This window comes from Prinia subflava, chromosome 12, assembly GCF_021018805.1.
Source record: "Prinia subflava isolate CZ2003 ecotype Zambia chromosome 12, Cam_Psub_1.2, whole genome shotgun sequence".
NCBI lineage: Eukaryota > Metazoa > Chordata > Aves > Passeriformes > Cisticolidae > Prinia > Prinia subflava.
In genome coordinates this window covers 14,212,471-14,239,686 of record NC_086258.1, presented here as the reverse complement: position 1 = coordinate 14,239,686, position 27,216 = coordinate 14,212,471, and the positions used below count along the sequence as shown (strand labels likewise).

Here is a 27,216-nt window from a genome sequence, read left to right as displayed (position 1 = left end):
AAATTCACTTTCCAAACCTCTCACAATCCTGGCAAATTCAAGGTTGGAACTGAAGGTCTTGGGGCTGTGAGACGGAAGAGAAGGGAAATGGAGTTTCTAATTTAAATTCCTCTGAAATTCAAAATCAGCACTGTGGCTGCTGCAGGGATGCTGATGTGGGGTTCTGTGCTGGCAGAATCCCTTCCCCCTAATCCCCTTGACATTCATCTCCTCCTGTCTCTCTTGACTGGTCAAGGAAACACCAAGTACTAATTGATTTCACAGCTATTTTACCACTCTGACCATAAATATTTAAGTTCAGCACATCAGGAAATTCTCTGTACAAGATAACCACTTTCTGCCTGAGAGAAGCTGTCAGACCTGGGATCCCACCAGTTTAACCTCTGCACATTCCTCAAATTGCACAGCGTAGCAAAATTAACAATAATTCCAGCCCTACACCTAGGTAATAGCAAATGGCAACTCTCCCACTCAGAAAAAAAGGAAAACATTATTTTGCAGCACACCAAATTGGGGGGTTTACTCTGCTGAAGGCAGCACTGCACTCCTCTGCTTTTCCACACAGAGCTGGGGCAGGGGACGCCGGCTGAGCTGTCCCTGCAGGGTCCTGGCAGCTGTGTGTTCCCTGATCCATCTGTGGGCAGGTCCTGCAGAGGCAGCGTGGGCTCCCCCAGGCCCCACGAGAGCCACCACATTCTTCCCCAAACGCTGCTGAAAAGGGCTGATTCTCCACGTTGGAGTGCAGCCCACTCACAGGATTCCACTCCAGATACCTTTCAGAGTTTATTTCGATTTAGCTCCTTTATCTCCACCCAGCAGAGAATGTGACCGTGCAAATGAATTCTCATTAAAATCTATTAGAAATTTATAAATTTTAGCCCATGGAAACATAGGCTGGAACACCCCTGGAAGTGAAAGAGGAACGTTCCTTTGAAGTTTACCACAGCACTAGTTAGCAAACTGTCAGTCACAATAATGTCTTCAGAGACAAAAGAAAATCAGCCAAGTAAACAAAATAAAATCAAATCTGTTTGTAAGATAACAGATTAATTTTCTCTCACTTACTGGATGTTTTGGTAAAAGGATTTTTTCTTTATATGAAATTTCCAAATAAAGTGAAATAATTCCCTCCAGCATTGACCCACACTGAGCATTCTGGTATTGACAAAATGTTCTTTGGCATTAATTGGTACAAGTCAATTGCCACAGAAAGGACACTTTAATTTGTAATATTGGCTTCATTTATGTTTTGACAGAAGAAAATGAAATACTACTCTGGTTGTTCTGATATCCTGCTGCAAGCAACACCAAATGGTGAAAAAAATAAGGGTGTATAATACACAATATTTCACTCTGAAAAGCATGAATTAGCAACCGGGAAAAAACCAAACTGTTTTTCATTCCGATTTCACAGAGATGACAAAATTCACCTTAGACACTAATTTACTTGTCCGTGTATAAATCTCCCCTATTCCAACAAACATTCAATTACAGCCAGAAATGCTTCAGCCAGAGCTGCCTCTTGCTCAGTACTCAGAGAACAACTGAGTCTCTTGGACCAGGACCCAGCCTCCTGCATCAAATTTGCTGCCAAACAAATCAAGACTCCTGAAAGCTCAGTATGCACAAAGACCAGATTTTAATATTCATATATTTGAATTATATCCAAATCACCACATGTGCTTGTTTTCAATTCTTTAGACCTCGACTATGGAAATACAAATCATATCCAGACTCCAAGTCTTAACTCTAAGCTCGTATTTATCCCAGTGCCTTAAAGCACAACTGAGCTTCTCATGATCATATTTGCATTTTAGACCCACTGCAGTTGGTTCAGTGTCATTTTCAGTGGCTTGAAAGCTGCACTGGTATGGCCAAGTCACAGAAAACTCAAGGGAAATTATGAATTTATTACAACAACTCCACCCAAGGCTTGATCTCTCAGATTTTGGAAGAGGCCTTCAATGACAGGAGCTCTCCTGAGGTGAAGAGCAGCAGCTCGTGGCACCTGTGCCTGGAGAAGACCACACTGGTTTTACAGAGAGGTCAGCAAAATCTTCAAGACCTCACGAGCCCCTTCCCAAAAACCAGTGAGTGGTTTGTGATTTCCTGAAAATGCCAAATAATCCTTTAAATCAAAGTGTGCTGGCAGCTGTGTGAACCTGTGGAGGAACAGATTAAAGCAGCATTGTTTGCTCTCAGTGAAATATTTGCTACTCTCAGCAACACCCATGATGTTTGTATAACCTCACAAATTGCAAAGTTTAGTGTAATAGTATTTCCAGGCTGCAAATTTAAGATCAGAAGTTGGTAAGTCTGAGCTTTTTTAAAGTTTTTTTCCATGAACAAAATCTTATAAAAAGATAGTTTTCAATTGAATAGGTATTTCTTCAAATAGTGAAGTCTTATTGATTACACTGCATTAATTACAAATATATCCAATATACCTGCAGCAGTTAAATGGTGCCATCCATGGAGAATCCAGAGTTAGAGCCATCCAAACCCAATGGTATCAAATGTGGAGGAACAATTTCCTTTAAGAGACTAAAAGGTTCTTGAAAGGGTCAATATTTACCTCTGGTGCGATGTAGTCTGGAGTGCCACAGAAGGTCCTGGTTGTTACCCCATCCAACATGTGCTCCTTGCACATTCCAAAATCAGCAATTTTAATGTGTCCTTCTGAATCCAACATCACATTGTCTAACTTCAGATCTCTGAGAAGAATCACAGTAATTTAAGGTTAATGTTTGGGATCAGCTAGGGTGAGCTTAATCCGAATAAGGAACATTTGCAGCTCTCTGGGGGGAGGAAATTCAAGGTGCATGTGTGGGGCTGGCTCAGCTGGGAGGAAGCTGGGCACACATCTAAGAATGACCTTAAAATCCTGGAATGGGATGGAAATAACCTTAAATTCCATCCCATTCCACCCCTGCCATGGCAGGGACACCTTCCACTGTCCCAGGGTGCTCCAAACCCCTCCAGCCTGGCCTTGGGCACTGCCAGGGATGCAGGGGCAGCCACAGCTGCTCTGGGCTGGGCAGTGAATGAAGAGGTGGCTGTGTCTGACCCCTCATTGAATGTTAATGATCCTTAATGTTATTAAAGATCACACAGAAATACAAACCATAAAGTTTTCCATTTTCAAGAGGTTTTTTGTGAGCAGGGCAGAGCACAGGGGTCAGAAAACTCAGGCTGAACAGGGCTTGGGTTTCCATCTCACCAGCAGCAACACAACAAAAAGAGCTCTACACTGATGGCTTTCTGTTTTAAAAATACACTGAAATGTTCAAGAAACTGGTATTTTTGAGATTTTAAAAATAGTTCATAAATTACTTATGTCAGATCATACTCACCTATAAATAATCCCTCTGTTATGGAGAAAGAATAACCCAATTGAGATCTCAGCTGCATAGAACCTGTGTGGGAAAAAAAAACCTCAACAGATTTGCCTCATGATCTTCTTCTGGCAAAATAAACTGGAAATGAATCATGGTAAAGGATGATAATACAGCAGCATATGAAATATGTAATTTATAGTGGATATATACAGGTGACATAAAAGATGTATCACTTCAGCTGGACCTTAACTGATACATTTTTGAGTATTTGATGATAAAATAATGCAGAATCTAAAACAAAATTTGGGAAATGGCTCCCTGGACCACAAAAAATGGTGCAGCTGGAGCACAGGGGTTTTTTTTGCACTAACTCTGCTGCAAAGGTCCTTATCTCTAATCACAGATTGATGAATTCAGGATGCAGCTCAATGTACATTGCAATTCATATGGCATGAAATAATTTGCAGAAATAGCGTTCCTTTATACAGCCTGTTAATGGATTAATTACACGAAGCTAATTAAAATGATTACCACATAAACCATAATTGCTGAATGCAGTTAAGAGGTATAGAACACTGGTGGCTGTTTGGAGCTGGTTGCTGTGGAACCGTGCGAATTACGTGCGAGAGGATTATTTAAAGATGAGATTAATTTTTAGGCTCAGCACAAGGCAGAGGAAGCCACTGAGCTCTGCAGCACTCGATCCGAGGTGTTTGTGAAGATGCAGCACAGGCAGAAGCTGCCATGAAGCACCACAGATTTTGTCAAGTGTTGGCAAGTTGAATTAGCTGGGAGCCGAGGAAGATCTGACACCACCTCGGGTTGATTCAGAGAGTTGTTAAAATGTTTGTCTGTATCTGAAATACTTCTGTATAGAAGGCCTCTGGTTTAAACAAGCCCCAACTGCTTAAATCAATATGGGAAATTATTTTAACTGAATGCTTGAAGCAGTTGTTCACCCTTGGTTTTAGAGTTTCATTAGTAAATGATTTATGGAACAGTACCAAGTGGTGATGAGGTGTTATAGGGATGGCTAAAATGGTACTGATGGATCTATTCACTCTTAAATATGCTACAGATCATTTTCAGTTGCTCACTGATGTGCCAGATGTACAATTACCTGAAAAGAATCATGTAGATAAACAGCTCCTAATTCCTTATTAACTCCTCACAAATATATCGCAGAAATTCTTACCAGCTATACATTGAATTTATCTTGCATAAACTGTAATTTATATTACAATGCTGAATCTATTTGTACTGCCTTTCTCCACAGCACTCATTCAGACTGAAGTGTTCTACTCACTGTTTTTTTTTAAATATTTGATTTTAAAAGCAACATCAGAATATGAAGTAACATCTTTAATTTCCTGCTGCCCTGCTTAAATTCTTGTCACTTTTCAAGTAAGCCTCTCCTGCCTTTGTTTGTGCTGGACTTTTGAATAAAGGCACAGCTACCTTTGGTCTGTGTGCTCAAACAACATTTTTAACACAAAGTCCAGACTTTGGGCCTTAAAAACAAACAAAGGCCAGCCTGGACTTCATCCTGAGCCAGGGAAGAGATGAAACCAAATCCTCCTACAGTGTAAAATCAAGATGATTTTGATTTAAATACATGAACACTCACACTGCTTGAGGCTCCTTAAATTTTCCTACTTGCTGGATGTGATACATGAGATCCCCACCATTGACATATTCCATCACAAAATACAGCCGGTCCTAGGGAAAGGTATTAAAGAGCACATAAATACATTAGAGACAATATTAGATATTCATTGATCAGCCAAAAGGAAAAAAAGTCACTAGCACGTTATTAAAAAGCTTTTAGGATTATTAGGACTGGGAAAAAATTATAGATCAGGAAATGGAAGCGGAATGTTTTGTTCAACCTTCAGGAGTAAATGATTGATGAGATCTGTCTAGTTTTGCCAATTTTAGTGTCACATTTTACTGATTATTTGTCTCCAACCGTTTCAAGAATTATACAAATATAGCTCAGTCTGAAAAACCTGTCTTTAAAAATAAATGAAAAAAACCAAAAAATTAAAGATGGCCAAAAATTCCCAATTGCTTTGAGGCCATTTCTGATTGTTCCTAGTGAGTTTTCCTTTGGAAGATGGTGTGGATGTGGCACTTGAGGCCATGGTTTTGTGGGGAATGTGGGCTGATGGTTGGACTTGGTGATCTTAGAGGACTTTCCCAGCCTCAGTAATTCCATAATTCCACGTCATCCCAGAGGCTGGCACAGTGACACTGGGCCATCAGATCCACCCTCAAATGTGTCACTGGGAGATGTTTTGCAATGTGATGGGCAAATACCCACTTCACATATTTATAATGAAAGAAGAAAAAAGCCCCTCAGTGTCACCCAGAAGTGACAGAAAACTAAATTATATCCACCAACACCGATTCATGACTAATAACCCCAAGATATAATAACAGCCATTAAGACTTTTCAACTACTATCCTCAGAGCTTTAAAAATATTTGGGAACTTTTGTGAATCTGGGCTTGAGGCTCTGACTTAGCAAAGCACTTTTAATTACATTTAGGAATTGCCATGCTGGCCTGCTCGAACGACTGCATGAAGCAAAATCTTTAAAATTATGTTTTATATTTAAGATACAAGGAGTAATTACATGTGGGATATCCTCACCATTTTCTATGTGCAGAGACTACCACACATGGATTGGATGATAATAAATGTTACAGAGGGATAAAATCCATCACCACACAGCCTGGGGAACAGCGGGGTGGCAAGAGAGACAGAGCTCACGTACAACTGTCTGGAAACAAGAGTGGAGCTGTGTCAGGAACGGGGGCTTATCCTGCAGTGCCAGCACTCGTTTTTCAACCATGGTGCACTCCACGTCATCGTCCTGGATCACCACGTCCTTCTTGAGGATTTTGATGGCATAGAGCTCCTCCGTGCCCTTCCTGTCTGCCAGCATCACCTGCACGGAGGAGAAACAGCGGCGTGAGAACCCCCCAGGCCATGCAGGGAAGGTCACTCAGATGTCTCAAGATTTAGAGAGATGGCAAGCCAGTTTTTCTTTTAATTTGTACAGACAAATTTGATCAAAACTCCAAAATCGTGATCGCTGCACATTTCAGACAGCCTGTGCCCAAACCTGCTGGTTGATTGTGGACTCGTTGCTGAAGGGCTGATGAAATGTTAAGTCCCAAGAGACTTCTTCAGTAAAGGGCATTTTATCACCTGAGTTTTGTTCAAACAGGCAGAAAAATAGCAGTCTGTTCTCTCAGCTATTGGATTTCTAATATATATACACACAATTCCTGGGTTTATTTCCAATATTCACCCATACCAATGCTGGTGACTTCCTGAACGGGCAGAGTGACCCAGGTATTAAAGCCAGAAAAGCAGACATAATTTCCTTGAAACTGCAGAGAAGTGAGGATCTGAAAGTCAGCAGCAAGATCCCATCTTGCCTAACAATCTGAGTTTTTAAATTTATTTTTATTTTTTTCAAGAAAACTGCCAATCAGGATGTAAGTCTGCTAAGCCTTAGGGGGAATGACCCTGCTCCCTGTTACAAAACGCTTCCTCAAAAATCCTTTTGACTCTGGATTTGGCATCTTAGAGAGCTCTTTATTCATTCTTCCTCAAGGAAAAGGGAAAGAAAAAAAGGAAAATGAAAAAAAAAAAGGAAAAGGAAAAGTGAGTGGATTAATTCTGAAGAATTCCTACCTTGCCAAAGCTCCCCTTTCCAAGAACCATGAGAAAGTTGAAATCTGTCAGCTTCACCCTGTCCAGATTGTTGGATGGCACACTTGAGTTCTTGTCTTCTGTTGAAGTAATGACTTTGTTACCAGCTGGCCCAAGTTTGGCTTTCTGAAGAACACACACACACATACACACACAGAAACAGCAAAGTGAGAACTGCCCCTTCTCCTGGCACAGGGCATCTCTGGGTGGGAGGCAGAGCTGGAAATGGTCTGAGGTGCCATTCCCAGGTGAAAGGCTGCATAACAAAATATGCACAGGCACACCTTCAAAGACTCATTCCAGCAATACTTTGGGCATTATTGAGGGCATTAGAGTGGAAATTTGTGTTCATGTAGAACCAGATAAAGCAGATATGTTTATCTGGTTAAAAGAGCAAAACCAAAGCAAAGCCCAGAAACAAAATAAAAAAATGATCATTTAATTTCATGCCAAAAGCAGCTTAAATGGTGCTTTTGTCCTGAAATAAAAAGGAAAAGAGGCTATCCAAAAATACCATGCTGTAATGTACATTAGGTATTTTAGGATAACAACAACCTCCTCAAAACATTCCCATTTAAAATGGAATTCTTCAAGTCACTGCATAGCAAGAGTTAAGAGAATTTTGACATGCACTAAGAAAAAGAACCTGCATTAAAAACTCCCACAACACATGAGAATTAATGCAGATGAACATGGCCACTTTCAAACCAGCAGTACAATCAACTTTGATTTTCAATCAAGGGTTGATCTGGAATTACAGACAAGGGCTCTGCCTTCGCCAGACACTCTGGTTTACAGGAGGCTGCAAGTCTCAGTATTTCACATGAGACACCACGGCATGGCTCAAGTAAGCTGCATTTCAAATCTTGGAGTTAATAGAAGAGAAAAAAGTAAGACTCACCAAAAGATAATGCAGGCTACAAGATAATACCCTTTTTAATTTTTTTTTTCCTCATAATAATCCCATATACCAGCAGAAGCAAAGCCAATAAGGTTTAATAATTCTTTGGGATATAAGTGCTTTCCTCATCTGTCTGGTGTGTTGGTCTGGTTAATAACCTTTAATATGGTTAATTTACTTTTTGCCAGTGATGCATTTTTTATCATTCAGGATAACTACTCTTCTCTCTGCTTCTCAACAGGACAATATTTGTATATTACCTCTCTTTTACAGACACAGAAAATTATGGAAATGGAGGTTTATTTGCAGTCACACAATACCTCCCTTTAAAAGCCATGCCTGGCATACACTGGAAACTGGGAGTTACAAACTTTCCCCTCCTCAGGGGAGTTTAAAACCATAAAATTGAGAGGCACCCGATTCACAGACTCCATCTACCCTTGCAGTAATGTCAGATAATCTGACAAAATAACCTCCTGTCACTTGAAAACCATATTCAGCTTGGATGACTCTTCCTGCAACTTTATAAGTGCAGAAAATCTTGTGCCCTGCCACAGGGATGTGATTTTTGCAAGTTTAGATTTCTTTATTAAAAAACTTGTAATACAGTTTAGAATGGGGAATTTCTTCCACAGCAATGTTATTGCTTGTTTGCACGAAAGCAGCACTTGGAGATGCTGATCAGAATCAAGTGCTGTGCAAACATTTAGGGAGATGTCAGCTTAAATCCCTGAGCCTGCAAGGGACGCTCCCAGGGCAGATCTGGCTGCTGGGACAAATCTGTGCTGGAGCTCTTGGCAGCACAAAGCTCCTTTCGAGGCCACACAAGATTGAGCCATGAGCAAAACAAGGGAAAAAACCTCCAAAATCCCAATATCCATTCTTTGTACAAGATAAAGACGTGGGTCAAGGGAGCAGCATTGCTGGCCATGCCTTTGTGATGCTCCCACAAATGGGATCTCAGATAAAGATCTTGCTTTTCTGATGCACAAAGCAATTCCAATATCCTCCTTTTCACTCAGTAATGGAGATCCAAATCAGGCCCTGAATGGAAAGCACCAGCTTTATTTCTTACACTTTAAACCTACTGGGCAGGTTGTTGGCAGCTTGCTCGAAAAATGCGTAACTCGAAACAAAAAAATCAGATTTTGTTCCAAGGCCGTTTGTTTTTTGGGGTGCAAACCTGCCAAGCAGGCGGGGAACGCTCTCCACAGCGTTGCAATCCCAGCCTCTGGGGTTTCCAGCACTTTTTCCATAAAAAAGCAGGGCAGGTTCACCAGCAGGCTCCTGTGCCTGCTGCTGGCTCCAGAGCTGGAGGCACTGCACTCACTCGGAGTCAACACAGGCTGGAATTGTCAGGATCTGAAGGCAGGATCTTAAAATAATATCTGAGAACCCAGCCAAGGCCTCTCTGCATCCTCTGAGCACCGAGATTCAATGAGCAACAGACACGCTCCTCTCCCATTTTTCAGCTTTTTTTAAATTAGATGTCACTCTGAGAATCTTTCTGCAGATGGCAGATTTTTGAGGAGAACACGGGGTTCCTCCTGAGTGCCCAGGTGGGCTCTGAGCTGCCTGGCCCAGGCAGGAGGTGAACAGGGCAGGAGTTCATGGCTGTGCTGTGACCTGTCCCCGTGGGAAGGTGACAATCCTGGTCACCCCTGGCTGGAATAAAGAGAGAACCCTGCTGCAAACCAGCTGGAAAAACCAGGGACAGGCCAGCCAGGGATGCTGGGGAACAACCAGACTGACTCAAAGGAAGCACATAACCCCAAAGTGGCAGGAACTCATTAAATTATCATAACCCTATCAAAGGTCCTTATTTCCCATCACCTTGGCCAGCCACCACCCTTTCAGGAGCATGCAAAAAGCCTTTTTTCATATTTGGCATGTGATCTTCTCTTCCTGCTTTTTGGCTTAAGGTCCTAGTGGAAACAGAGTGGGAATTTCAAGACATTTCACTGAGTTCTATCATGAGTTTTATATCTGAAACACCTTGGCTGCAGCAGACAGAAAATGCCATGCAGCCAATATCCTCTTCCAGACTGCCAGAGCAAAACCAATTTTGCAGCTACAGAAGGGACATAAACTCAAATTATTCCTAAAAGCTTATTGCAAAAGATTGATATTTTGCCTTTCCTACCATGACTAAAATTGAAAATTGCAGGATCCTATTTGAACCCTCCTTTATTTTATGGATATTAAAACTTGCTGAAGTTGTAGACAGCATTTCAGGCCCTGGATTAATTTTCTATCCACATCCCAACTCCTTGGCTTATCATCTTGGATAAAACCACAGTATTGTTACCACGAAGCCAGCTTGCAGCAAACCAACCAGGAAAACAGAATGTTAAAGATAAATTAGTCTGCACTGGGAGCAGGAAAGTTAATCTAAAAAGAAAACAAGACATGCACATCATCTTACTTCCTCTGCTTTGGACGCACCTTATCTCGGCCAGTTCTTTTACCCTGAAACCACAGGTGAGACATATCTTATATATTCAGCCCAAACTCACTCCTCCATGGAGTGTTAAGAAATTACAGCGTGCTACACTGGAGAGACTCTGGGAATTGGGCAGGTGCTTTTTAGAAAAGATATCTCAGGTTTCACAGTAAAAACGCTTTGGAGTTCTTTTTAATCTGAGAGTAACAATTGTACTTTTAATTAAGTAAGAAAAGAGTTATTCAAAATCTAATGAGAAGCGTGATGCAAAGAAGAAACAGAAGTGATTTAGGGAATAGTAATTCTTTATTCTTTATGGCAATTGCAGTAATTCTCGATGATTCTTTTCAAAACTTTCTGATTTTTCCCTGTGAAGAAAATTGAATAGGACAAAACAATAAATCTGAATGTTGGCTCTTCTGCCCTCCGTGTATATCTGTAGTAGAAAATCTTAGGAATTACAGAGCAAAAAGACTGAATTGGTCATTTTCCACATTAGCCAATAATAAATAAAAGTTGTGAGAATTTAAAAATTATATAGAAAATCCCCTTTCCTCCTCCCAATCTCTCTATGGCAATGAGTCCCCTTCCAAGATATCAGAGCTTTAACACCTTGTATTGCTCTCCTCCACTGCTCCTCCTCTGCTGTTTGAAACACTCAGGGTGAGACTGGCTTTGTTCCCACATGGGAAAGGAACACCAGGATCCAAAGCTGCCCAAACCTGCAGCCACCCCCCAGGCACAGGAGGGAGAACCCACACCTCTCCCATGCTCAGATATCCAAGCAAACACCAAGCCTGGTGAGAGGCTCACCAGAGGATGTGTTCCTCTGTTGTCAGGGAAACTCACTCCCAGCGAGTTCCCAGATGCCAGCAGGATCATCCCTGGCACCACATTTCCAAGAGGAAAAAGTGATAAATGAAAAAATATTTACAACAATGCTGAATTCCCACCACATGAGCAGAGTGCTGTGTGGAGAGCCACAGTCCATCCTTTATTTTCTGGCCCCACCACTTGGCAGGGAGGTTAAATCCAGAGCTCTGTTCCCAGCTGAGTCCTGTGGGTTCTCCCAGCTCTGCTCCCCATGGATGGCAGCATTCCCTCCCCACCTCTCCAGGTTCCAGCCCTGCTCTGGAAGCCCTGCTGGCTTCCTTCTGGAAGTTCCAGCCCTGCTCTGCCCTGCAGTGGCTGCCAGCAGGGATGGAACAGGAGCTCAGTGCTCTCTGCTCTGCTCCAAACCCACAGCACGAGGCTCAGCAGCCCAAAGAGACTGCACAGGGCTTGGCTCTGAGGCACAGAATCCCTGAACACTTCCAGGGCTGGAATGGAGCTAAAAGATGCCTCGTTCCACTCCTGCCACGGCAGGGACACCTTCCACCAGAGCAGGCTGCTCCCAGCCCTGTCCAACACCTCCAGGGATCAAGGGGCAGCCACAGCTGCTCTGGAGAACTTATCTCAGCTCCCAAGAACTGAGATTTGTGGAGCAGGAATGTCTCCTTGCCACGACTTAATCCCTCTGAAAAATCTAACAAAATCCCTGCTTCTCACGTGGCAGAATTTCTCAGCAGTTCTTTGTTAGACCCCCACGTGCTTCCCTGTGGGAAGGGATCAGCCATCTCACACTGCCACACACGGAGCCAAGGTTTCTGCTCCTCACTCTTGAATTAACCCCAAGCATTGCCAGTAACACTCTGCACATCACTTACAAAAATGGCAAAATGGATGGTGAGAAGTGAGGATGGAACAGCCTGGACAGTAAAATTCCAGCTTCACTATTCCAGCCTGCAGGGGTGAAATGAATGCTCAGTTTGCTGTCACTACCTGGACCCTGCACAAGGAGCACCAGAGCAGCTCAGAGCTCAGACAAACCTCAGATGTCCCTGGCAGAACCAGCAAAGCTCGTACTGAGGATGGGAAAACTGAAATAACAATGATTTATCCAAGAATCAAGGAAGGGCCCATTCAGGTTTCCAGTCATGTACACACAAAGTGGGGACTTTGATCAATGTGTTGAGCCATTAGCAAGCCTTTAATAAAGCAAATAAATCCAATAAATTTCAAGTTGAAATCTGGAAGAAAAGCCCTCCCATTCAGTGAAATGTTCTCTGTCATTGTGGCAGCTTGTTTCTTACGTTATTGCATTTCCAATTCCATGTAATTATAGATGCTATGATAGACTATCAATTTCCTACTTTCTACAACTTAATTACCAGGATGCTGAGAATTTGAAATGAGAAGAGTCCATTTCTAAGCCCCAGCAAGAACTAATGCTTCACCAGACTGAGGTTTAATCTTCATGCCATAACCTAAGGCCAGTTTATAATTCTTCAGGAGAGTTTTGTTGGAAATCAAGGAGGTGCCCAATACCAGGGACACCATCAAGGATTCAGGAGGTTCAAACACAGATTTCAGCCATACCTTGGTGAATTTACACTGCAGCTACACTTCTCTGCAGCAAGGGCAACACTGAAGAGAGGTAAATCACCAAAAAGCTGTTTATCAGCACCCTGAGATTCATTTTCATGATGGCAGTGTCACTATGGCGAACTATGATGTAATTAGTAAAAAATGCAATATATGAAAATGAAAATGCGTTTTTCTTTCAATGGCTGAAATAGTTATTGGAAAAAGAGCTGGGAAAAAATTCACAGTATTCTCACTGCTAGCAAAAAGGCATGAGGGCAAATGGAATGTTTCATAAAGATGTAAATGAGGTGGGTGATAAACTCTACCTGGGACTTAAATACCAATTATTCCATGTCTTTAGTTTACTTTTCCTCTCCTCCTCATAAACTTGTTTCATATATACCCTGTTAATTACTAACAGTAAATTTATTTAAAGGATTTGCCTGCAACAAATATTTGTGCTGTATATGAAAAGGATTAAAAAGGCCTTTTGCAGAAAGCATGTCCAAGGACACAGGAACCCCACTCCTGAAGCCACCGAAGAGTTGGGCTGAGCAATCCTGAGGTGAGCACAGCAGTACCTGCTTTTACACCTGCAATTATAAAATATCTTAATTAGAGGGAAAATTCTCATCAGTGCCAGTTACCAAACCTGAATAAAGGGCTGTGTGAAAAATGTTATATTGAATTTTACTGAAATTATGGTTTAAATTAACGGGTTTGTATTTTTTAAGTACATATATACATAAACAATGTGGATGATTTCCTCTTTTGCAGGAACCAGCTCAGCTCTGGGAACTTTTCCCTGTTCTTTGCTGACCTCTTGTGGTTTCTCACTCTGAGGAGAAGTTATTTTCTCAACCTCAACTTTACTTAGAATAAAGAAAAAATGGGATCTGAAAGGACAAGACAACAGTTTAATATATCATGGAGCTCCTCGATAGACCTTTCCTGTGGGGTTTATAACAACATTCCCTTTTCAATTATTTTTCTTAAGCTTTTTTTTTTGTCTTGCTGGATAGAAGTTAGAACTGTGTGAAGTACCTGAACATAAAATTTCTAAAATATTCCTAAATGTGCCAGGCACATTTAGGTAACCATATTCCCTAGGAAATGGAGACAGTGAAGTCAAATGACTGTGAAAGACCCTGGAAAAGGGATGGATCCATCCTCAGACAGGAATTTCAGGGGATATTGCCCAGTGTCTGCCTGTGTGAGCTGTGAAATCCAGAGAGGGAAGAGTTTCCAGTTCCCCATTTGGCACTGTCAACATGTTTAATCTCTTTAATAATCCTGCAGCCACCTGAGTCCACTTTGTTTCCTGCCTTTATTGCCAAACAGTCTCTCCCCTGCAACAGAGCAGTGCCTAACGAGATGAAATGTAATTAAAGAGGCTGCCTAGGAATAATATTCAAGAATTCTTGCAGAAGTATCCTGTGGTGGTGGTAATAAAAATCCCCAAAAGCAAATAGGATGCTACAACAGCAAACCCCTAAGTGCTGAAGGAAGAATTGCTTTTCTAGATGCTCCTCCATTCTTTAATTATGCAAATTACAGCTAGTTTTCAATAATAAAAAACCTAGAGTGTGGAATCTGCTTTTAAGCATAAACTTATTTCAATAAGGGAAAAAAATTAAAATTCTGTTTTAAAAGAATTTTTAAGGACTTCAGCTCTCCCTGGTCTTAGAGCAAATCCCTGCAATCAAATCCCACCAGCCACACAAAGCTGCAGACCAGAACTGATTTTAAAACCTTGGGATTTTGCATCCAAATCTTAATGTGCTCTGAAATGCTTTCTCTCTCTCACACACACACACAGATGAAGATGTTTTCTGCATGATGTTGAGGAATGATCTATTTAAATACACACTTTGCAGTGGCACAGAAGCAGGATAGGTGTGTGGCCCCTCCCAGAGTCTGATTATTCCATAAATAAGTATCCACAACAGCTCCCATTTGCTGTGATATCATAAATTATTTTTTGTACATTCCTAGCTCAGAATTATTGTGTTATCCTCAGGAATGCAGCCCTTCCTCCTTCATTGCTCCTGCTGCCTCCTTTCAGTTCCAACCCTGTAAAATTGGGATGAAACCTCCCCAGCAGCCCCACACTCCCACAGGTCATTCCAAGAGGTCATTCCCAGGGATGCTCCTGGCACAGGGATCCCCTGGACCATGATTGATCCCCCCAGGGATCCCCTGGACCATGATTGATCCCCCCAGGGATCCCCTGGACCATGATTGATCCCCCCAGGGATCCCCTGACCATGATTGATCCCCCCAGGGATTCTCCTGGCACTGGACCCCCTGGACCATGATTGATCCCCCCAGGGATGCTCCTGGCACTGGGATCCCCTGGACCATGATTGATCCCTCCAGGGATCCCCTGGACCACGATTGATCCCTCCAGGGATCCCCTGGACCATGATTGATCCCTCCAGGGATCCCCTGGACCATGATCCCCCCAGGGATGCTCCTGAGCTGAGCCCAGGGCTCAGCCTCACTGCCAGCAGCAGGGGAAGGGGGATTTGAGGTGGCCTAGTGAGAAAAGACAGATAACAAACAAGGAAGCTTTTTATCCATGAAAACCCCTGAATTCCAGAGTGTCCCCAGAGAAACAGAGTGGCAGCTTTCTCCGATGGAATTCATGTTTATAATCCACCAGGACTAAACATGAATTTTGCCCATGAAGCAGCAGCTGTGGGAAACCCTTCAGTCCTTTTTTTTTGGGTGGAAACATGAATTAACCAATTTTATCAGCTTAAATCAGTGCTCTTCAAGGCCTGGATTTTACAAAACCTCTTTATACCAGATGCATTTTATCAGGGTGACTTCTGCTCTGGTTTAAAAATTCATTTAAGCAGAGAAAGTCCAACTTCCCAGCACAAAACAAGTTTCACCAATGAAACCACCATGTAATTTTATTTTCAAATATGAAGAGGTGTAAAGGATTGAGGAAGGGCAGTTCTCTTCTGTACAGGCTTTTCTGAGATAAAAAATCAAGGTTAAGAAAACAGATTAATTTGATTTTTCTGGTTCAGTGTTAGAACACTTGTTAAAATCATGCATTAATAATATAAACAACTCTTTAAAATAATGTTTGCTTTTAAGCCTTGAGTGATAATTTAAATTGCTCCAGGTCAACTTCAGTTTTAAAAATACTATTTGAAGATGATAATGGCTTCAATAATATAAAAGTCTTAGAAGAATTTACAACAAAGGAGCTTCAAATTTTCATTTAAATGGTCACTTAAGCAATGTATGAAACTGCAAGTGTGGTTTGTGCCAGTGGCCTTAGCCCTAATAAAGCAAAATAATTTGTTAGAGATACATGCAAATATCAACGAAACACATGTATGTTCTCAATGCTGAGATGTGACTTTTATGGCAGTAACTCAGTGATGTGGGGAGTAGTGAAAGGAGCAAATGAGAAATAAACAGGTGAGTTGGTATTTCAGGTGTCAGAGCATCTGTGCACATGGGTAATATCTCTTACAATACAGCATACTCCAAAAAACATCCAGCAATAGATCTACTATGTTAAATCATAAAACATGCATGCTCTATTATCTAAATTTATCTCTTTAAATATACAGTGACCATGAGCATTATTTTATCTGTGAAAGTTACTTAAAGTTCCATGAATGTCTTTCAAATTAAAGATGCACCTTTTTCCATTTTCCATGAGAAGGTGGCATTCATTTAATTAATTCCTCCAAAAAGAAAGGCACACTGCATCTGCTCAGGTTTGATCACTCTTTTTTTTGTAGTAAATTCTAATCTGGGGATCACTTTATAACAAATTCAGTAAGATTTCTACTTCAATTTTTTAATTTTTTTAAACAATCAATTAGAAAAGCTTGAAGTGGAAAAAAAAACCAAGTGCATCCTTAAAAGATGGTGAGAATGAAATTAAACTCAAGAAACTTCAGATGTTGGTAAAAGGGGGTTGTGTGCAGGAGAACACCAAGGAGAAAACTACCTTGAAGAAGTGGATATTTACATGACAGTCCTGGAAGAGACAGGAGAGGGAGAAACACTGCGTGGTTAGTAAAGAGCTGGCACAGCACAGCAGAAACAATCAGCAGCACAAATAAACAAATACAGACACAGCAGCAGCGCGGATACAGAAATGGACACGTCTGTTAAGCACAGGGAAAATAAATTGTGTTAATTCCTGAGCAGGGCAGGGAGCACAGGCAGGGCTGTGATCTCAGCTCACAAACACACAGCCCATGCATGGAACCCCTCATGGCCAAAGCTCCAGATGTGCACAGCTGGGCAGGGCTCTCAGCCCTGCAGGAGCTCCAGAGGGGCGACAGCACACGGGGGGGATTTGGGGTCTTTGTTTTTGCATTGGTTTGTAACACACATTTCACCTTTATAGAAGGGATGAGGAAATCCCTGCTATCAACGTGATTTTTTATATTCCTCACCTCAAATCACAACCCACTGAGAAAAGCCTGAAGGAAGTCGGCAGCTGATGCAAACTGAAGGCAGAGATTTCTGCCATCTAGTTAAGAAATTTCAACTTCTCCAGTTTGAGCCGTGGTGAGTGGATGGGAAACCTCCAGACAACTGCATATGGGAATTCCCCCCGCCAAACTATAGTACAGAACAGATGGAGTCATCTAACAGCATCTCTATAATGCTGCAAACGATTCTCTAATGATTAAATATGCACAATTTAAAAATAGGAATGAGTGCCATGGCCAAAAAAAGCAGCTCTTCTTTTTATATCTCTATATGCATAATGAGAGTGGATTGATGTGCCAGTGATATTTTGGCTGGTCATGATTTCAGTGTGGCTTAGTTTCTGTTTCCTGAAAAGTAAATTTCATCTTGCCATTTGCAATTTGAAGTGTCAGCAATGCTATTTCTCTTTTCCATGTCCCCTTTGCTGACCTGCCTGAAGCTTCAAAGTGGGAATGCATATTGGTTAGGGACAGATATGGAAGAGACCATATCTTTTATTTATTAAAAAATAAAAAATAAAAAGAGTAAAGTGACTGCAGTGTAACAGCTCTGGGGCAAAACACCATCCTTCAAAGATTTAAAAGTGAACGTTTCCTTCACAGTCCTTGTAACGCTTTACAGAGACCTAAAGAACTTGACTCACAAACTAACAAAATCACAAGTTCCTTTACAGTTTATCTTGGGGATTTTGTACTTGTTTGTTTGTTTGGGGTGGGTTTTTTGAATGAAAATAGATTTCATTAGAAAACTCACTGGGTTCTTAAGAAGCCACTGAAACAGTGACTGGAGTATGGCCCTGGCTGTGCAACTGCAACATTTCCACCCAGCCTCCAGCTCAGAATAAAGACAGCTCTAGGATGTCCTGACCATTGATTAAAGGAAAGAAATATGTCCTTTTAACCTGAAGTTTTTGTGAATATCAGAAAAATGCCAGACTAAGAAAATCCTGGCCTTCTCCTTTCTAATGAAGCAGACAGAAATGGCTTTAAAAAAATTAAAGAGGAGTGGTAAAGATCTAAGAAATGCAAGGCCTGCATTGAAACAATGTGAACTGATGTACTGATGTTCAGAAAAGAAATTATAAATAAATGAAAGAGGTTTTTCAGCATTAGACAGCAAAAAATCTCATCAGAGAGTTTTAGTTGTGCCTTGATCTCTGGGGACAGTTTAGGTCCTGTTTAACAGCAGCTGTGCTGTCAGGAGGAGGATGAAGGTGTAAATCCACATCAGCTCTGTGTGCACGGATACACAGCCTGAGGCTTCTGGGTTGTGAATTCGGGCCTGCACAAGGATTAACACACAAATTTGGGCAAACAAAGTGCTGCCCTGCATCCTGGAGGAGCTCAGGAGCAGAAATATCTCTGATCCTGCATCACTGGAGAGGTTCCAGGTATTTATAACCGAGCCCGATGGCCAAGCTCCACATCCGTCCTGTTATCTTTAAAATGATAAGGTATTTTAGAAGACATTTTCTTTAGGATCATAATAATGATAAGGTATTTTAGAAGACATTTTCTTTAGGATCATAATGATAGTTCTGGTGAGAGGTCACCAAAATGTCAGCACTGACTGCTCACTTCCAGTGCTCAGACACGATATCCACCCTGTCCTCTGCTCTGCTCCCTCTCCTCATGTCCTGGGCTGCAAAAAGGGACTCCAGCAGTAATTCCATGGTCAAAGCAGCTGGAATGTCTCACACAAACAGGACTCAAAGCCAGGGATGTGGATATTTGTCCCCTCCCAGGGTCCAGGGACAGTCCCTGTGGTGGGACAGAGATGGAGCTCTCAGAAATTAAGGGAAGGATTTTGTTCCTGTCAAAGGCACCCAGAGAGCTACACTAGAAGAAATAATTAGAACAAAAGAACACATCTGACATGTGAAGAGTGTGTGCCAGGAGAACCACTCTGTGCCCTCCCAGAGATGCTCTAAAATGAGGATTTTAGCAGCAGAATCCCATTCCCTCACAAGAGTGTGCTTGGATCACTGCAATTGCCAGAGCTGGGTGGAGTGACTGAGCCTGCTCCCATCACCAACACCTCGTGCTCAGTAAATGTGTCCATGGGTGAGGATTATGGCTGCTCTGCTCTTGGTTTAATTAAAAAAATCCTTTATATGGACCATAACAGCTGCTTTATTTTTAATAACATTTCCCAGTGCTGGTGATGTGGAAAGAAGGGGAGAGACCACAGAACAATTCACCAGCCTACTTTTAAATCAGTATTATTCTACTACTATCCTAAGGTGATATTGAAGCATCAAGAAGTGCTTTACTAAGCAGGAAAAGTAAAAGGGGCTTGACTAAACTCAAGTAATTTCCCACAATGGAAATTTCAGAATTTGCACATTTCTTTCCCCCAAATTCAGGAAAAAAGGAACGATGCCCAAAAATGGCAAAGGCATCTTACTGCCCAAATCACAACCAGCCTTAAAAAAATACCAGAAGGTTGCATTATTTCGATATTCTGCTTTTTTCTTTGACTAGAAAACTACTGGAAGAAGGAAATAAGTGCATAACAAAGAGTAGATGCTGCAGTTACAAGATTTTCTAGTTTGGGTCCACGGAGGCACCTGGGACTGTTGGGAGTTCCCATGGCAACTTCAGCACGGACAATTACAGAGCAGCCACAATTATTCTGCATATGCCTGGTGAGAAGGGAGTTTCATTTTGAGATGGTCACAGATAATGCCATTCCACAGAGAAAATCCACAACTAAAGGTTAAAACCAACTGAAAAATAGTGACAGATTTTATCCTGCCTCCACTTCCTCCAGGAGTATATTTTTATCTCTAAATATTAATGACGATGTATCATGTATAAATCACTGAGGACAGATTTGATCACACTGCTAAATGAGCAGATAATAGATTTGTGAGCTTTAGTGAGAGGTGAGATCCAGAAATTACGTAGATGGAATTAAATCTGTTGTATAGAAAATACTGCATTGCACCTCTGCGTAATATACCTCAAATTCTATATACAGGTTCATATTAGACATAGAATATAATAAGAAAACTGCTTGCAATAAAATACAAAAGGTAAAAAAAAATCCTCAATTCTTTCTTTTCCAAATTTGGTCCCTTTTGTTGGATAGGAACCATTCTGGGCAAAGGTTGGGAGTTAATTTTTTAACTGATTCAGATATGGCAGAATGGGCCATGAGGAAACTTCTCATGACAAACAGTTTTTAGCATCCAGTTACAAATATAAGTGAATGTTCCAATCTATTATTATTTACTTATATATAATCTTGTATAGCTATTTTATGGTAGATTTACATTGAATAAATGACTTAAGAATATGTGCCAGGAGGTCCAGTGAGCAAAGCAGCATTTCCATGAGATTTGTGTGGCTAAGAGCCCCATTTCCATGAGAAATTTGGGCTGGGAAAGTGATGTGCTAAGGCAGACATTTACTCTGTAAATGGTCTGAGATCAATGAGAGCCTGAGGCCAAATCTTAAAGCTACCTGTTGAAAGATATATTCTTCAGATATTCTTAAAATTCTGATTTAAATGGGAGGTAGCTCCTAAGTGGTCTTGGAGGTTCTACTGCCCCACATTTCTAAACTCTAGTCAAAAGGGCAAAGTCAAATTCAGAATTTTCAAGATCACAAAGTGGTTTCAGAAATTCTGTATCTCTTGGCTCTCTGGTCTTTCCTAAGCTGAAAATAACCTTATTCTTTCTTAATATGAAACAATGAAATATTAATCTTAAAGTTCCTCTACTCTTGTGTAGCTTAGGTTTGTATACAGCCCTTTACTCTGAAGGCCACCATTATTTATTTTGGGTATTTGGTATAAGCAGTGCAGTATTTTTGTGGAAATTGTTGTCATTTAGTGCTCCAAGTTAAATCAGTCCAATCACATGGTCATATATCAAATAGACCAAGCACTACAAGTGCAGACTGGATTGGGAAGAACTCTGGAGTTACTCCTTCCATAACCTGATAAATGGGAAGTTGGCCCAGTGTTTTTAATTTCTTGACAAATTCTCTCCCTCAAGAAAGTGACAGTCAAGACCTGCAAACCTCTCCCTGTAAGGCTCCAATGCTGATTTTAGAACAGTGGAATATTTATTTAGATGATGTCATTAAATCACAAATAGCAGCATTTTTCTCAGTGCTGTCTACTTGCTTCTTATTACAGGGCACCTAAAATAAAATGCCTGTGCAAGCCAGGATATAAATGATAACAGGAATAAAGGAAAAGATGATCAGAGTCAGCACCACTTTTGTGCCATACCAGAATAGCTAATAAGTGAAATACCACCATTCAGACATCTGTGCTGTGAATTTTCAGAAGCCATCACAGTGATGTTCCCCTGAAACCAAGGAAGAACATTCCATGGAGGGTTCTGCTTCCCTCTGCTCCTTTTCATAGAGATAAACTTTGAGATATGGCAAGAGGGTGAACCCAAACCCTTCAGCCACATAACACCACATTCCATCAGCCTCCTTACACTTACAGGGTTTGTTCAGCTACCAATGCTCTCACTTATCATCACCAAATTTTAAAATTCTTCATTGTGCAGCTTGGGAAATGCAATATTGGAGACACCGAGTGCCTGCTGCAGACCCATTCCCCTCCCTGGATTAATTCAGTCACTCAAACAGGCTGGCCCAGAGCAGGGACAGCCTCAAACACACAGTGCTGAGGCTGAACTAATTAGAGACAGACTGATTATTTCTGAGGCAGAGCTGCCCCTTGGTGAAGCTGCTGTCTCTGGGACCGGGTCCAGCAGTTTTACACGAATCCTCTCAGGATTTCTACTCCACTTCATTGCAGGACATGGATAAACCCTGACTGTTCCTCCTGCAACCAAAGTATTTACTGCAGGATTAAGAATCAACCTCAGAGGCTGTAAATTCAACATGCAAACACACTGCATGTAATAGCTGACATTTTTAAAGGACAATTTTAAACACTTGTCTCTGTGCTGTCTCTGACCTGAAGAAAAACAGGTAAATTTTTATACCCATATCACCAATCTATAAATATCCACCCAATTCCAGACTCTGCATAATGCACAGAAACATGGACAGAATTGCTTTTGAGGCTATTCTTTCTAGGGAGGATAAAAAATAAAAATGATCTTGAATAGCAAATGACCTAGTGCAGCAAAATGAAATCACACTGGTCAGATCACAACTGTAAAGAAAGGAAAATGGAATGGAGGCTCAAATACTTCTCAAATGTGTAACAAAAATCATAGTTCATGCTGCAGACATGGGAGCTGATCCAAATGCGTTCAGAAGAAATTGGAGCACCTTTTCTTTTTCTTCCTTGAGAGTTGAACATGTGCCGTTTTTCCTCCCTTTCGTGGGTTAACCCATCTTTTCTAATAACAATGGAGAATTGTGCCTGATGGTGAACATAGAAAATTGCCATTTCAGGTTGAAAGGAACAGGCAGGTTTGTTTATGCACAACAGGTACATTCATTATGTTTTGGGTAAACAGCTTGGCCGAGGTTGTGAACAGAGCAGGTTGGAACATCTCCAGCTCCTGGCTGTGTGTGCAGCTGGGACAGCAGCAGGGGACAGGAGCTGCACCAGCAAACCCCTCCCAGCCCAGGCCATGCCTGTCCTGCTCCTGGGCTCAGTGGCCAGCAAATATTTTGTTGCTGTTCTGGCTTGTCAGAAGAGGCAGAGTCTGATATTAACAAAAAAACTCCTTTGTGTGGCACATGAGACCATTCCTGTGGCTACCAACTTCTCCAGCTGGCGCCACAGGAGGCAAAACGCTGCAGAAAGCATCACTTTTCTCTGGATTCTCCTTCTTCAACATAACCAGCAATACCTCTGATCCTCAAACAAACATCAACATCCTTCCCCACACTACAGAGAGCAGAATTTCACATAAAAACCTTCTGCAAAGACTTTCAAGCTCCAAAGTGTGAACACTGAAAGTATTTTCTTAAAACGCCCCAAGTTACAGCGTGAAATATTCAAAGTATTGAATTACCCTTGTTTCTGAGAATTTCATTTGTCAAATGATGCAGATAGCAGTGATAGTGGCTGGCAGATTTTGCAGCAATTGTTAAAAGACATTGAAATTATTACATATACTTGACATAACATATTTTAAAATAAAGTGTCATAGCAGAGAAGCTGAACTGTCAAGAGAACGATGCCACCTCTGAATTAAACCATGTGGTCCAATCTTCAAGAAAACCAAAGACACACAGAGCTGTCACAGGGACAGAACCAGCAGCACTCTAACATGTGTATCATTTAACAGGATTTTTTTCTTGTGTAGTAAGGTGAAAAATAAATGCAATATTAAGTTGCACACATCTGTGTTTAATCCTCACCTCAAACTTCTGTCGGAGCTCTGCATTTCCATCCTCATCAGCATCTGGAATTGGAACGTTGTAGTATTCACCCTCTTCTTGGTTCAGCAGCTTGTACCTGTGGCAAATTTCAGAAAAAAATGGTGACTTTACATTTTTTTCCTGATAGATTTAAAATCTGATTTCGTTGTTTGTTTGTGGTTTGTATCAATGCCACAAGTATGCAAAGAACTGATCTCAAAGACCTGAAGCAAACTCAGAAATAGAATATATTTTACCTGAAACCAGACCTTTAATCCCAAACTATCTGTCAAGGCAGTTTAATGGACAAGGAGATTCTTCCCACTCATCCTGGGATTTGATAGAGACACCAACCCTGAGGAGGAACCTTTGTCTCCAGTGCCTCCATAGCCCTAAACAAGTGTCTTTGAAGAAATGTCCTTTTTGAGATGTGATGAGCTCTGCCCTTCTCCTGGCAGGTAATGAGGTGGCATTTTACCAGATCAGTTTCCATGTGCTTTGAATTTGCAGAGCTATATATAACATGATACACTTAGTATTGAACACATCATATTGGAGATAAAAATAAAATTTGGATCACAAGACTATATACACAGAATTGAGTTTGCAGCAGCTCCTGCCTTCAGCAGAAGTTTCAGGAACACCATAAAAGAAAAGCAATTGTTTTATTATCCCCCTTTGATATATATAGCCTGTGTTTCCTAGGTTTAGTTGCACTTTCAGTGAATTTATAGCCTGAAACACAGCAAAAAGCTCAAAAAAAAAGGTAGATCACATTGTAAAAAATGACAGGTTTAAAACTTTTGGTGATAAATTCTCTCCTTCTCTTTTCAGAAGCTCTTACCATCCACTGGCTGGCATTTTCATAAGCTCTGACACCCCAAAAGAGAGAGACCCCATGAAATCATTCCTGGTTGTTCGATCCCAGTCCCAGACCTCTACGGATAACCGGCGATCCTTGTCCGTGGGTTTTAATTTACTAAAAAAGGAGAGAAAAGGAGGAGTTGTCAACACTGAAATAAACAACTGCACGCATCCAAAGACCCCCCAGGAAATCAGGGTGCTAAACTCACAACGTGAATGACTCATTCCAGTCGGGATTCAGGGTAGAACGGATGGTTTTTGTTTTCTGTTTACTTTCATTCTTAGGATCTGGGATGAGCTTCAGTTTGACATAAGGATCTGAAAGTCCATTCGGATCCATGGGAATGAGGTTTTTTGCTTCTCTCACTGTCAATATGAAACACAGGATTACACATCACTGTTAAGAAAGAAATTACATGTCAGAGCAGAGCTATTGAAGCACGTTGACAAATAAATAAGATGTGAAGCCCACTTGTCAGACTTGGCATGGGAGAAACGACTTGTTGTAAAGAAAGGCTGTACTGAGTGATATTTATAAGAATAGCAGGGAGCAATGACAGGAGAGGAGAGTGATTCACAAGCAACACAAGCTTCCAGGCAGCCCTCCCTGCAGCGCAACCATTAAATACCCAAATCCATCACTGTAATTTTTCTAAGCAGGTACCAATCCTTTGTGCTTTTGTTCCCTCATGCTCTTAGGTTATACAACCACAGATTAGGAGCCAAATACTGTAAAAGCCACGGCCAGATCGCAGGGGATTGCAGAGGATCAGGTGTTTGACACAAGCCCTCTCTGGAAGGTTTCTAGCACCACCCTTCCCACGATTCACGGCTCATTAATTGTCAGATGGAATCTGAGCATTGTCATGACAGCAACCAAAGGGAAAAAAGTGCAGGGAACACGTGTGGAGCTCCAGCTTCACAAAAATCCTAACGCAGCTTTCTACTTTTACAGTGCCAAAGGAAGAAACAAAGTGAGTTAGGTTACCTCGAGTTGTTCCTGATCCCCAAGGAGAGAGGGAACAAGGAGGAACCCAAAGGGGGAGCACAGCAGCACTGCCCTCCCTCTTGCACACACCTGAGCAACACCTGCACATCCTGGAAGGAGAATTCTGAAGGATAAAAGGTGCATTTCCCTCTGCTGTGAAACCCACCCAAACCAGCGGTGCTGTGATGAACTGGGATGGGGAATTTGGAGCTCACAGATTGAGATTTGGACATCTCAAAACCTGGGGACACCCAAACCTGGGCTTGTTTGGGACAGAAAGAGCTTCCACCCAGGAATTCCCTTGTGACAGCCAGAGTTTAAGGTTAGAGCTGTTTCCGGAAGGAAGACTGCAAGAAGCTTTGGCTGTGCCATGGCTCCTAAGGGAGAAGGGAATTCCAGCCTTTGAGAGCCACTGGAGAGATTTTCCAGGACTGACACTGCCTCAGACACTGCTTTTATTTTAGGAGGGCTTCCTAAAATTTACCTGCCTAATTGAAAAAATCTGAACAGAAATTTAAGAAAGATCCACCTTTGAACAATTTAATATTTCTTGACGAAAAGTGCTTCCTACAGAAACTTGGACTTTACAGACACTTAAAAGTCAGTTAGAGGTAAGGCAAAAGAAAAAAGAAAAAATGTGTCAGGACCTTCAGCAACAAATATTTACTCTTTGCTCCAGACATTGTCCTCCTTTTGCCCCAGATTTAAATGGCATTTTCATACTACAATCCCAAAACTCTACCCCTTCCCAGGATTTCAATCTGTTGTTTCCCAGCATTGAGGTTAAAAGGCATCCAAACAACAGAGATATTAGTTTATATATAGAATAAGAGGAGTACAGGAATGTGAGCTAATGATTTGGAAGGCTCTACTTTATTTGTCAAGATAATTCCCAGGCAGAACAGATACTCTGATGTAAATTAATTAATGAAATTAGATCATGGCTGAAAATGAATCACATTAGCATGACCCAACAGTTGATACTGATTAAGTTCCTTAAATTTCTGGTTTTAGAAGGAGAGACAGAAAATGCTTATGGGCTAAAATTTTAGAAGAAAGGGTACACATTCACTATGTGTATTCCTCAAAGAATTATATCAAGAAAAAAATCACTGTGTTAAAAGAAAAGAACAGAACTATTTATTTTTCTTGCAGACCATTTAATTTATACTTTTCCACAGTCCATGTGTGAAGCTGACAGGGTTTTGCAGCTGGGGAAAGGATTCCTTTCAGGTCAGAGAAATTCTCCCCACCCTCATCTACTCTAAGTTTGCCCTTTGGGGGTCTTCACACCTGTGGTCAGCTGGAAAAACATTTCAACCCATGAAATAAAAAAACCCAAACCACCCAATTTTTAAAATTTAGTGCACTGAAAAGAATCTTCAAATACTTCTAAGGAATAACACTGAGATTAAAGAACTTATTTTAGCTAAGTATTTACAATCCCAAGGGAACTAAGAACCATGAAGGGAGTGAAGGATGAAGTGACAGCTTTCAGTGCAAGCTGCTTTCTCTCATCCTATATTTGGGTTTATTATTGCTTTTTTGGTGGGGTTTTTTCAGTCTTCTTCTGCACAGCTTTTGTGACTGCACTGCCAGGTTTGGCACAGGAGCTATTACTTCAAAATCCACTTTTTGATTTTTATTTCTACGCTGCACTTTGCCACAAGTGAGGAGCAGAACTCTCCCTGTGTTCTTTACAGCTTCCTAAAAATACACATTAGTAAGTTCTCTGCTAAAATTCTCCGAACAAATTTTGCTTA

General features: G+C 41.3%; 1 protein-coding gene across 1 annotated transcript in view; it reads right to left on the bottom strand.

The window, feature by feature from the left end:
- The window catches only part of PRKCA (protein kinase C alpha), a 145,199-nt gene that overhangs the window by 17,372 nt on the left and 100,611 nt on the right, over positions 1-27,216 (bottom strand). The window contains exons 6-13 of the mRNA XM_063409077.1: positions 24,675-24,831; positions 24,446-24,580; positions 23,602-23,698; positions 7,047-7,190; positions 6,118-6,291; positions 4,966-5,057; positions 3,354-3,416; positions 2,576-2,714 (exon numbers count right to left, since the gene is read on the bottom strand). Coding sequence (XP_063265147.1) covers positions 2,576-2,714; positions 3,354-3,416; positions 4,966-5,057; positions 6,118-6,291; positions 7,047-7,190; positions 23,602-23,698; positions 24,446-24,580; positions 24,675-24,831 — 1,001 coding nt within the window. The remainder of the gene's footprint in view (positions 1-2,575; positions 2,715-3,353; positions 3,417-4,965; positions 5,058-6,117; positions 6,292-7,046; positions 7,191-23,601; positions 23,699-24,445; positions 24,581-24,674; positions 24,832-27,216) is intronic.